Source organism: Scomber scombrus, chromosome 18 (assembly GCF_963691925.1).
Source record: "Scomber scombrus chromosome 18, fScoSco1.1, whole genome shotgun sequence".
Classification (NCBI taxonomy): domain Eukaryota; kingdom Metazoa; phylum Chordata; class Actinopteri; order Scombriformes; family Scombridae; genus Scomber; species Scomber scombrus.
Window position 1 is genome coordinate 14594287 of NC_084987.1, and position 13841 is coordinate 14608127.

Below are 13841 nucleotides of genomic sequence, written 5' to 3' on the forward strand. Positions count from 1 at the left end.
CCGATTAGCCTATGCTCACATCAGGTGGCAGCAGTGAGTCAGCTGCCTGTCACTCCTCACTGTGTTTACACTGAAATAAGAGAGGTTCAGTTGGGCCACTGATAACACTGCAGCCTGCTACCCAAAGGGATTTAGAGGAAGAGAGACACGTCCAGAAAGAGAAAAAAAAGAGACAGCAAAGCGGGAATGGAAGGATATAAGGATGAAGCTTAGGGCTATGTTTGGAACATTTTTGGATGGATAGATGGGTGACAAAAGGGAGAAAAGAGGCGAGTCAAGCTGATTCTGCAGTGGCCTTGGATTAGGAATTGGGCAAGATGGAGGGAAATACATCTGTAAAGGTAAGAAGAGGTCAAGAGATGAAGGATGAAGCCTCTGAGATGCTCATGGAGGCTGTGAGCACTGCACAATCAGGGGTTTGAGGTTGAGGGTTGGCCTCTTGAAGAGACAGAGGGATCATAACTTATTAAAGACATACAGGGTGGAGATATTTTAGGGTAGGCAGCTGAGCAGGCGTTTCTGTACTGTGTCGTGGCTGCTGTACCTTGACTTAAAAAACAGCAGTTACAGCAGCAGTGGGCAGTAGAGCAGAGATGAGGACATCGGTACAAACAGTCATCTGGAAAGCACAGATGCACTGTACAACGTCATTAGTTCCTGTGTGTACTTCTGTGTTATTTAGATAGCACTCTCCTATTGTCATAAAATACTATGCTTCACAGATTACATATATAAGTGAACAAGATATACATTACTAAAATCTGACTGAGAGTTTATAATATAGAAATGTTTTTAGGGGTTTATGAGACTAATAGGATTATGGGATTTTGCTGTAGAAAAGTGCAAAAGCATTTGATTCATTGATGATTCTTATGTGACTTTTGAATTGAGTGATGATGCCAAGATGATCATTTTTATAGACGTTTTATCCAAATTGTACATCATATTATCAAAATACTATGTTCTCTTCAACCTTACAACCCCCCCATAGCCTCTCTTTTCCCCTCACTCTTACACTCTCTTTTCTGTTATATAACCCGCCTGACGCAGCGCTGACTGCAGAGTGTGTGTGTGTGTGTGTGTGTGTGTGTGTGTGTGTGTGTGTGTGTGTGTGTGTGTGTGTGTGTGTGTGTGTGTGTGTGTGTGTGTGTGTGTGTGTGTGTGTGTGTAAGAAAGACAGACAGATTGAAGGCCTGGAAGCAGGGAAAGAGGGTATTTTTGTCGATTGGAATTTATCCCTCCATTATCAATCTCCATCAAAACATATTGAAGACTGAGGAAGAGCAGCAGTGGAGATACAGAACGCACAGAGACACAGTCTCTCTCTCTCTCTCTCACACACACACACACACACACACACACATATACATACACACACATCTATGACCCAGACAATGTGATTGTCTCTTGTTTCACTCACGTAGAACTATAAAGCGTTGCTAGGGCTAAACATATTACATAATCTTCTTTACGCTGTGTGCCTTAGCCCAACTCTAATCCATTCATCCATGTCTGCTACTGTAATGCACACATATGTACATGCACACACACACACACAAACACATACCACTAATCACTAAGATTTCTCAGGCTCTCTCAGGTCTAGTCAGCTGAGTGGGAGTAATGTGGCTGCTGTGTAATAAATAGGCATTACAATTACTGTAGGCCGTCAATATCCGGGGTGGTTGTGGTGAGGTACAGTAGAAGCAGGCTTTTATAATAATCATTTCCAGTGTCTCCATTTGCAGATGTAGATTTATGAAGCATACACACAAGTTGTGGTTGGCCTTGCCCTAAATATAACACAGCACTGTGCTGAGCAGCACTGCCTTGTCTAACCTAACCCGATATAGTAAATCACATTCGACTACCCCGAGTCCAACTCAGATCAGATAAGATACGAGTGACTGATTATCTTGTTTTCAACCATGATCTGTTTTTCTTACATCATTTTGTTGCAGAACTGATTATCAATTTATCAATTAATCAGTCGACAAAAGATTAATCAGCAACTATTTTGATAACCAAATAATTGTTTTCGTAATTTTTTAAGCAAATATCCCAAAAAGTATTTTGGTTTCAGCTACTTAAATGTGATGATGTCATGCTTTCTTTGTCATTTATTGTAGTAAATTGATTATTTGGGGGTTTTGGACTGTTGGTCAGACAAAATAAGACTTCATCTTTGAGTGTGAGAAATAATAAAATGCATTTTTTACAGTTTTCTTAAATTTTCTTGCATGAAGTAGATGTTCTTTTTCTTAGAGGAAACTATGTAATGTCTTTGAAAAAATGTTTTTTAAATTTTATTTCTAGTAATTAAACTGAAATAAGAATAGTAGCTCTCTTATGTTCCTTACGTGTCTGAGGAAGTTCTTCTTGCATTAGTAGTCCTAGTTTTTGTCACAAAGTGGGGCCCAGTGATTGGTATTCCACTTGACATAAACTAGAGCTGGTCGAAAGAATCACACACACACACAGACAGAGAGAGAGAGAGAGAGAGAGAGGGAGAGAGGGAGAGAGAGAGAGAGAGAGAGAGAGAGAGAGAGCTGTATAGTCAACAGCAGAAGTAGGTCTATGATTCCAACTGAATGATCCGAGGGCCGCAATAGATGAATGGTTTGAATGGAGGTCTAGTGTTTAGTCGGTGAAGAGCCATGCAGTGACACTCATGCAGAAAATTTGTCACAGGCACTGAGGACCTCCAGTAGCCAGTGGCTCTGCTTCAACCTCACTTCCCCCTTCTGTAAAGGGACTGTATGGGCGTCCTGAATGGAAGAACGAGTTGGACTGAGGGATGGAAAGGCCTACACATGTAGTCCTGGGATATCCACTTACCTCTGCAATATTGAAAGTATTTTAAATCTTATTTACTTCTAAGTGTTCTTACAAAGGACAATGGAGCCACAGTGTAACTACTTACTGCGCCTGAGTCTACAGTGCCACGATTCAATTTACAGGTTGCTTGGCTGGTTAAACTTTGATGAAAGCGTTGCGCAACAAAATAATGGTGTGTGTGTGTGTGTCTGTGTGTGTGAGGGGTATAGAGGAAGCTGCGGTGGCTGGGTCCTGTGCAGGCTGTCGGTGCGGTTGCGGCCAGTTCTTCCAAACAGAAGCCATTGTGCTGCTGCAGAGTGTGAGACCAGGAGAAGAGTTCAGTCTCACAGGCAGCTTTGTACAAGAAGGAAGGCGGCTTAAGGCTGTGCATTGGGATTGAAGTGTGTGTGTGTGTGTGTGTGTGTGTGTGTGTGTGTGTGTGTGTGTGTGTGTGTGTGTGTGTGTGTGTGTGTGTGTGTGTGTGTGTGTGTGTGTGTGTGTGTGTGTGTGTGTGTGTGTGTGTGTGTGTGTGTGTGTGTGCATGCGAGAGGGTAAGGAGGGCATACTGTGCGCAGTTTGTGTCACGTTGTGCTTGTATGCATTTTGTGGATATGTGGTGAGTGTGGGGGGGTCTGCTTGGGCTGCTGCTGGCGTCAACTTTGAGGGGAAATGCTAGTAAAGCTTAATAGGATTGAGATTCTTTTTTTAGTGCTACTGTGGAGTGTGTGAGATTTTTTTCCATGTGCATGCATGCACCCTCTCAGTGCCAGCTAGTTATTCTAATTGCTCTAATACCAGCCTTCATGCATGCACACACCATGAGTAGAGTGACTCACGTGCACAGTGAAACAGACTCTGTCACGTGTGCAGTGACATTGAGATTAAACCAGAAATATACTGTATTATCAGAATGATTCAAACTGGGAAAAATAGATGACAAGAAAAACATAATTTTGTGTCATACATCAAGTTTAAATGTATAAACACTTATAGAGAGCATGTATACAGACACACGAACACACATACACACACACACGAACACACACACACACACACACACACACACACACACACACACACACGTACACACACACAGAGCCCTGGCTTCATGTGCACAGTCAAAACAATACCTTACCCCCGCTAATCAGCAGTGCTGATGCACACAGACAGGCTTCAAAACACTCACACATACACTCAGCTCAGCTTTTTGTCTCCTCACTTTCACACATGAACTGTCAGCATCCTGTAGAAAGCTTGTATATTCAAAAAGTCAGCTTTCCAAGAACTGAGAAAAACAGTTTTTGTCTTTGTATGCTGGTATGTAGTGTGTGTGACACATTATAAAGAAGTGTCACGGGGGGTCCTAAGCCCATCAAATATTTCCCTCATGCAGGAGTAACTGATAGTAACAGAAGCAGAACTTGATGCGTAAGATTTGTGGAGGACAAAAATGGAAAGTGACATTGAATAGACATGGCCACACAGGCACAAAGCAATGAGCAAACCCGACACACTCCCCCCCGCCACCCTTCCTGACCCTCAACCCTCATTTCCATTTCTATGGTTTGCTCTCATCAGCAGAGGGTCTGTTGCAGCACTGTGACACCCGGTGAATTAACTATCAGAGCTCACAACCCATTCCTCAACCCCTTTGCCAGGCTGCATGTTATATAACAGACCCACTTTTGGAGAGGTAGGAAAACAGGATTGGAGAAACTAGACGCAGGAGAGAATACAGAGTAAAGAGGAGATTTATGGATGAAGAGGGATGAAACATTGATGTGCGGGAGAGTATGGAGATAATAAGGTGTTGGCAGGGGAGACTGGGCACTGAAGGAGAGGAGAGGAAATACAAGAGATGACCAGAGACAAAGGAGGGACGAAAAGGAAGGAGAGGAAGGCCTAGTAGTAGTCGTAGTAGGAGGAAGAGATGAAGAAGGAAAATGAGAATACACTCTTCAGGGAAATTTTTCTGTTCATCTACAACAGCAAGCTTGTTTATCAATCTCTCAGAAAGACTGCATCCCACACATGAGCGCACAGCAACAACAAGAAGTGTCCCCCAAAAACAAAAGCATAACTCATGTTAACTACAGACTGGACAGAGAGAAGAATCAAAGACAGCTCACTGACAATTAGGTCGCATTGATCAGCAGCAGGATTTGACTGATTATTCATTCTGTTGTCAAGAGTGTGAACACACCCAAATGAGAGCATGTGAACACAGACACACAAAAACACACACTTATTGAAGCATACATTGCGAGTGCTCCAAATAGGACTTTTATAGACAATGCTTGTGGCTTATTGACTAGCCTGCAACATAATTAAGTTATTGATAATGTTTGCTCATTTGTATTTATGCATGTGCTGCCTGCGCACGTGTGCTGTATGTCTGTGTGTGTGTGTGTGTGTGTGTGTCTGTGTCTGTGTCTGTGTCTGTGGTCTGTGTCTGTGTCTGTGTGTGTGTGTGTGTGTGTGTGTGTTGTGTGTGTGTGTGTGTGTGTGTGTGTGTGTGTGTGTGTGTGTGGTGTGTGTCTGTGTCTGTGTCTGTGTCTGTGTGTGTGCTGTAGATCAGGACACGTTCAGATGTGCAGGAGCTGCGCCAGTGGCAGAAAAAACTTAGAGAGAACCATGACATTGCCAAAACTGTCAAGCAATTTTGGGCCCGGCAAGAAAGCAGAGGTGAGAACCCACACACACACACACACACACACACACACACACACACACACACACACACCACACACACACACACACACACAGCACGTGCGCACACACACACACACGCGCACACACACTTACACACACAGACATGGTATCAGTGAATCCCAGGCCTGAGGCTTGCTGGCAATACGATACGATTGATTTTGAATTTTCTCCTGTGGCTGACAACAGCTGCTGATAGGCAGGAAGCCAACACATACACACACACACACACACACACACACGCTAGAATGCATATATATCAACCCATACAGCACTATTTATTCTTTATCCTTGCACTAAATGTTACCTGATTTATATTGTTTGATGTACTGTTGTCGTGTTTTATGTGCCTTGTAGGTGTCCTTGAGTGCTTTGAAAGGCGCCTTTAAATAAAATGCATCATTATTATTATTATTATTATTATTATTATTATTATTATATACACCGATATACAGTCACAGGCACACACACAGAAACCTGCAGGGATACAGTATACATCCCAAACAGAGGTTTGAAGTTGAAGCAGAGAGATGAGGACCGTAGTGACACAGAGAGAGAGAATGAGGGCAGTGACAATGATGGAGAAAGAAAAGAGACAGTTAGAGAGAGAGAGAGAGAGAGAGAAGAGAGAGAGAGAGAGAGAGAGAGAGAGAGAGAGAGAGAGAGAGAGAGAGAGAGAGAGAGAGAGAGAGAGAGAGAGAGAGAGAGAGAGAGAGAGAGAGAGAGAGAGAGAGAGAGAGAGAGAGAGAGAGAGAGAGAGAGAGAGAGAGAGAGAGAGAGAGAGAGAGAGAGAGTAGATGACGAGTGAAGGAGAGAAAAAAAATGTCTGCAGGGCTCTGGGGTGCTATTTGTGTGTGAGAGAGTTAGGGCAGAGGATGGGGGCTGGGGATGCATGTGGAGAAAGAGACGAGGGGGCAGAGGGAGGGAGTGAGATGGAGACAGAGAGGTATAAAATGATGAAATGTGTTGAGGCCTTTGAGTGTGTATGTGTGTATACTGTGTGCACACGCAAGGGACAGAGGAGAGCAGCTGAGAATGCAGGCTCATGTCCACTGTGACTGACGTAGAATTAGAGCTCAAGGAGAGTGACAAAATTTGTCCTTGGACACACACACTCACACCAGGTGCCAAAGGGTACATTGGGATAATTGTGGTTCAGGACAGCTTATGTAAAAAAAAAAAAAAATCTACATTATGATTTGATCATTTAAAAAAACACATTCAGAGGACACCCAAAAATACACTGGTGTATGGCTGATTTTGTTGTACATTTATTGTCCCAGTTGCCAGTAGCCATCCAACTACAACAGGACACACCTTTTGTTCTCCTTTTTGTTTGGTTTCCCACCCTTCTGCGTCACCTTACCAACACGTGTTCCAGTTGTGTGCGATTGAGTGGATGAAAACTAGTCAGCAAGTGGACAGAAAAGTAAAAATAGAGAGCTAAAAGTGATGGATAAATGATTGAAATGTACGGATTCTGCGACCATGTAAAACAACTAGAGGATACACTGTGTTTACAGTATTCATTCTCATTTTGGCTTTTGTTTGTGCTTTACCAAGCCCAAGGGGTAATATCCGTGTCTGTAGAAGTTAAATGCTCCGCTATGTTAACCAGCTTAACTCTAACTCTGTCTGTCAATTGGTGCCAGGCAGATATTGCACCAAAGATTTTAAGGGCTTTTCTTTTTGGGTGAAAATAGCTGCCTGTTCTGCCCGATAACAAGACGGTGAGAGTGGAACAGACTGAAATAGTAAAGTAGTCAACCAGAAAGCCCAAATCAACGAGCTGAATGATGCTATAAAACTCTGTAGAGCTGAAGGGAACTGCAGAGATGGGTGATTATTCTCTGTGGCACTACATATGACCCCTTTCAAATTCAAGAAGTCATGTAATCCGCTGTTTATATGAAAATATTGATTGTAGCCACTTTAAATGAAAGTGCATGTAGAAGATGACAAACACGCACCCTCTCCAACTTCCACACCAAAACTGGTCGTTTTTTGTCACACGCAGACAATGAACCACCGTGTCATAAACGCAGGTTGTTTCCACACTGACACATTCCACACAACAAAGGCACTCGCTGCAGCCGACGCGGGCCGACGAACATTCTTCCACTGGGTTGCCACAGCCACACTGTGCTGCTGCTGCTGCTAACTGCTGCTACCTCTACTGCACCACGACTGCTGACCTGACATTCTAGCAGGGGGCCTGGGGACGTGTGTGTGTGTGTGTGTGTGTGTGTGTGTGTGTGTGTGTGTGTGTGTGTGTGTGTGTGTAAGAGTATTTGAGAGTATACAAGAGTGTCTGCCCAGACTGTTGTCCTCATTGGAGGCCATTTTATGACCTCTTCAACTGAATCTGAAATGGATGAGAATGGGAGTGAATCAGAAATGTAGGATATAGGGGCAGGGAGGTTACAGACAGAGGGAGTGACGGAGGGAGGCAGGGAGTGGAAGAGAGTGCTGCTGAAGTTGCAGTTGGTTTTGCCTGTTTGTTGTTTTGGATGTAATGAAGCGAGCACTGCTCTCTGGCGCTGAGATAAACCTACGTTAGGGACAGAGAGGCATAGAGAGGGTGTGTTATATAGAGGAAGAAATTATTCAGGGAAGCCCCCTCCCTACTGTATACACGCTCTTTAAGTCGATCCAGCAACAGCTGCACTCATCTCGTTTGACCCAAGGAGACCAGCATGCGATACATCTACTGCCATTTCACATTTCACAGTCTGAAATCAGAATTAGTCAGAGATGGATAGGGAAAAAAAATAAGGCAGAGCAAAGTGAACCAGAGAGCAGACACACACTGATACTTCAAGGTCAAAAGGTCATGGCTCATTGGACAGGTGCAGCTCTCAACAGCTCATGAATCACCACATGACTGTCCTTGACTCTAGCCTAACATGTTAGATGTTTATCATCGGTCAAAGAGTAGTCAGCCAACTTGGAAAACACGTTTCCCCTTGATGGTATTAATAGTAATGTCTACTCGTATAAGAATAGCAATTCATGTTGTTGTCAATGGTATCATGAGATGAAGCAGTTACATAAACATGTACGTCATTACAGTTATTAGTCCCATGTCTGGCTAAAGTTTCTTCCTCATTTATTATAAAGAACTCCACATTATATTTATAGATATATATATATATATATATATATATATATATACATATGTTATATATATATATATATATGTTATTTATAACAAGCTATAATAATAAGCCCTTTATAACACTTGACTCACCACCACAGTTACAGTCATTAGTGCGTCAGTCAATTCAAACATCTGTCGCTGCCACCAGTTACAATCCGGATTGTGGCTTTTGTCATGGTGTAAATGGCCGAATGGTGTAAATTGCCGAATGTACAGTAGTGGTCTATTCAACATAGTATCACCTCTATCCATGTCAAAGCCGTTGCCTTTTCACAAGCAGATAACAAAAGGCCACCACAAAAGCCTTGCAGCTGGCACGGAGAACAAGTGTCAGTAACTGGCTGAATCATGATATCTTTAACAGGTTCTCAGTTTTTCAGCCCAGGCCTTATTAAAATGTTGTTTTCTATCATTTATACTTTAATGGAGCAAAACTGATTTTTTTTTTGAGAGAGAAACCAACTGTACCGTCATTCAGGCCTTTTAGGATAGCAAAACTGATTTTTCAAGTCTGTCCTAAAACAATAATCAGGTGCCCAAATGTACACTTTCATTGTAAGCGAGGGGGGATAAAATCAGCTCTCCTTTTGTGCAAAACTGTGGAAGATGCCTCACATTATCTTCTAATAAACCTAAAACGAGGACTGTGGATGTTGTCCATCACTTACATTGTAAGCACATTTGGGGAGGATCCCCAGTATGAGCGGGAGGAATGAACACAGCAAGAAATACCTATTTCAATGTTGACTGTTATTTTGAAAAGTTGTTAATCTATCCTTTAACATGCAATTATCAATACAGAAAGCTTGTGGTATAATTACATGTAATTTACACATGTCTGTGTAGTTTTGCAAATAAAACAAAGGGTTGCAAAAAGGATTTTTTATCTAAAAGGATAATTATCCATTTGTACTTAAAAAGTAATAATTTGCAGAATAAAGTCTATAAAACCTGACAGAAAAAAAGCTTTAGCACAACATTTAAGGATCCAGCTGATCATTCCGTGAGCATTTTAATTTCTGTGTAGCAAAATGTCATAATTCTCTTTTTACAGTCTGTCAGAGAAACAATGAAACCTATTTGTATTAAGGATGCAGCTCTTCTTTGTCTCCAGTTGGCTCGGCCATCACAGATCTTCCAGAAAGCCCTCTGACGGGCAACCACTTGGATGTGTCCATCCAAGTGGTTTCTCCTACCCCGCAGAGCACCGTGGCCCACACTCCCACAAGCCAGATGACCCCTGAGGGTGGTGAGTGGCTGACCCCCAGCCTCCACACTGCTGCACAGACTGATCTCCAGCCTCAGCACCATCACTGATTCATTTCCTGGGGACTCACAACCTGACCTCATCTGCCGGTACTATTAACTTAAATCATTAGCTATGTCTACAGACTTCTTTTCGTGTTTCGAGGCTGTTAAACTCTGTTATGTTGATGTCAAACTGACTGAAGTGCTCAGTCAAACAAGCCATTAAAAACCCCTGTAACCAATTGAACATGGATTTATGGTTTAATATCCGTGTCTAATTAGTTGATTGCTTTCACTGCCTTTTTGATGGATCACTTCCCTTCACCATATAGTACGTTTCACATATTATATTGTCGGGAGTAAAACCTCTGGTGCGCTTGTAACAGACTGTTACCTCTTAGCACCTCCAGCTGATGACTCACTGGAAGATAACCAAATCGTATTTCCTTTACTTGTCATTTCCTTTCTCCTGAGCAATACATATCACTCCACAGAAGAGGATGTAGTGTTTCCATTCATGCCAGGATTTGAGGCCAGAAAGAAAGGTGACTTGTGGTGCAGTGCAGCACGGTCTATCCTGTTTATCAGGAAAGGAAATGACTCTGTCCGGGAAACGGAGGATAAAACGTGGGTGATTGACAACTATCTGACAGAGCAGCAAAAAGGAATGTTTAATATCCAATATCCTCCTTAGATCTTAACAAGTGATATAACCCTGTTATATATTTTCTTGAGTTTGTAGTCGCATGTTAGCCTCAGTAAGGCAAGTAGGACATATTGTATACGATATTCAACAATAAGTATTTTAACAATAGTATATGTATTTAATGGAAATGGAGATGGAGGTGATAATTGTCACAGAGGAAAAAAGAGACACATAATCTGTTGTGTGGGACTTTATATTTAGATATTCACAGTTAGAATATTTCTATTTTTCTAATATGGTTTCTGCTTGTTGTTCCTAATAGTGAGACATACTGCATCGCAGTATATGTCTGAGTCCAGCACCTTGAGCTGTCTGACTTTGTGGCTGTTAGTGAACAAAAATCATCTTAAATGTCACGATCAATGATAGAAAGTTCATGAAATTTGACTTGCAAAAATATTAAGGATAAAAAGGCTGCCTGCTGCTCAACTGACTGTGGTTTGTGCTTCTTCATGCCAACTCAAAGGACTGTGCAGGTCAAAAGTGTCTTCTCCTGACTCTGTGTCGATTAAGCTGAGTGAATAAAGTGCACTCCTGGCATATTTCCACCACTATTTGCTTCCAACGACGCTGAGTGGCTACTTGTGGTTCCCTCTCCAGTGTCTCTGCAGAGCAGCAAGGCGGTCTTGTGACGGACGGCTTTCATGACCACCCCAGTCACTGATGCACAGCATCTCACAGTGAGGCATAAGGAGAGTCATGTATCATCTTTTGCAGGTATGCGGATGCCTGGGCGACAGCTGCCTCTGGGTGACGTGATAAAGCAGCCCATTTCATTCTTGGGGCATCTGATAGTGCAGCCAGCTCCATGGAGTCTGGCAGCACTGGGCCCAACTGAAACTGGATCACACGGCAGCAGGAGGGAGTGGGCACCAGGCTGTCGGAGCAAAGCCAGATAACAACTGGCTCTGAGCTGCGATTCCAGGCTGAAAGTGGAAGTGTAAAATACAACTGTGTTTACAGATTTATATCCTGGTGTTGAGACAGTAAAACTGAAACATTTTAGCCTTGTCTTAACATACGAGGTGGAATAAAAAAAGATATACACTGGTATATTTTTAATCTGAAGCTCTACTGGAAAATCTTTGCATGATTTACAGTACAAAAAACGCCTTATTTATCTTTTACACAGCCCCTCATCTCAGCCTCTGTCTTAAACAGGCTGTTTTACCTCCTGTCACTTTGAGGCCCCCCTCCCAAGGAGTTTACGCTTTTCTGATTGGCCAGCTACAATAAGTTGCATCTTCCAGTGGATCTGGACATTACATCAACAAACTATGAAACAAATCCGAATCTGACCGTTTATGGGCATGCACAACTAGCCATTGTCAGCTCTGGTACTTGTTTTGGATGTATGCAGCATGCCAAATGTTCTACAAACCTCTAAAACACATAGGATGCCCTATATGACCTTCATTATTGAAGGAAAAACATAGTGAAGATGACAGAGATTAAAGTTCTCCATTGCTACAACAGATTTCCGTCATTTGGAGTCAATAGATGACATTTATGAGATCAGTGTAGATGTCATGCCAAGCTCATTAACTATGATCTGTCTGCTGAGAACACCCTCATGGAAGTGATAGGCTATTTGGCAATACTTCATTGTAGAAACAAAGAAAATTCATTAACGCAAGTAATTTGGTGTTGTCAAAGTCATTGTGTTAAGCTGAAATGGAATCCATATTCTGTTAGTGTTCAGATGCTGCTGGAGCCTTCTGTAATACCCAAGCAATATTAGTTACAAGGCTCCAAACTCTCCCCTAATGAATGTTTATAATTGTTTGTCTATCATCATTTGTTACATGTGCTGCACAGTAAGAGTTCTGTAATGTCATTGTTTTGAAAAATGACATTAAAGCTCTTTGAACTTTGATATAGTAATAAAGTCAATGATCACTCAAAATTACCAGAACATTTTTTATTTTACTTTGTAGCATTTCAAACATTGTGCAATGTGCATCCAGGCCAATACAGTGGGTTAAATATTGCTGAACCTCCGGCACATTTGATCACTCGTTCACAGGCCACACACTTTGCATCTTCATTGTTCAATCTTTTGAAGTATTTTAGCAAAGCTGTTGGTAGATATCATGTTGTGTTAACTTTATTTAGACAACAGATGAATTTGGTGGGCCAAAATGGAGTTACAGTACTGGCGGTCATGCTCAATGCAACAAGATCAGAAGTCGCTGTGCTTTGAATTCATGGCGCTTTGTGTTTATTGATTGCAATAAACTTTGAGTGTGTGCACACACATCTGTCACATTTTTTAAAGAGGAAACTATAGGCCTACATATTGTCTAAATATATTTAAATATGTTCTAAATGGGGTTTTTTTTAATGCTTTTCCCATTTTCCTGTTATTTTGTTTCTTGGGAAAAGGGAAATGGTTTGGATTGGTATTCCGAGGAATCCTGTTTACCGGGGTTAGTCCTCGTGTGTGTAGGCTATTAAAATAAATGTTCCATTGATTTTTGTAACGTAGCCAGCAAACCATGTAGCTTATGCAAAGTTCACATTTAGCCTACTTGTCCTCGCGGTGACAGAAACAGCTGCACAGACAACTTTATAGGCCACATGTAACCTCCTCTGTGTTTACAGCCCATCCTGTAAGGGCTATGATAATAGCCCTTTCATGTAGCCATACTTTGGCTTTCCATCCCAAAATGCAAAGTTTGGTAGCGCCTACAGAATATTATCATTGCTTCATGTCTTGAAAATCAGCCTTCCCTCTAAAAAAAATTCAGTCAAAAGATTTTTTTGCTTTAATCCCTGAGTTTGTTTTTGGTTTTTTTAAATCATGATTTTTGCCTACAGTTCTATACATTCCAGTGTATTTTAATTAAAAGCCAATGAATAAAGAGAGACAGTGTCTTTATTAAAAACAGACAGGTGAGAAATTAAAGGAAAAAACAACTTGTTGGACCACCAAAATCTCAATTGAGGGGAGATCTGGTGACTGTGAAGGCAATAGCATACGATTTACATCATTTCCATACTCGTCAAACTTATGGATGGGGGAATTGTCATCCTGGAAGATAATACTCATCAGGATAGAAATGCTTAAACACAGTATAAAGGTGATCACTCAGAACAACTTTGTATTGATTTGTAGAGACTCTTCCCTCTAAGGGGACAATTAGACCAAGCCATGCCAGAAAATACCTCCCACAGCACAACAGAGCCACCAGATCTCCT

General features: G+C 41.9%; 1 protein-coding gene across 1 annotated transcript in view; it reads left to right on the plus strand.

The window, feature by feature from the left end:
- The window catches only part of iqck (IQ motif containing K), a 25908-nt gene extending 14423 nt beyond the window's left edge, over window positions 1-11485 (plus strand). The window contains exons 9-10 of the mRNA XM_062439499.1: window positions 9801-10042; window positions 11358-11485. Of these exons, the coding sequence (XP_062295483.1) occupies window positions 9801-10003 (203 nt within the window). The 3' untranslated portion in view covers window positions 10004-10042; window positions 11358-11485. The remainder of the gene's footprint in view (window positions 1-9800; window positions 10043-11357) is intronic.
- Window positions 11486-13841: the final 2356 nt, after the last annotated feature.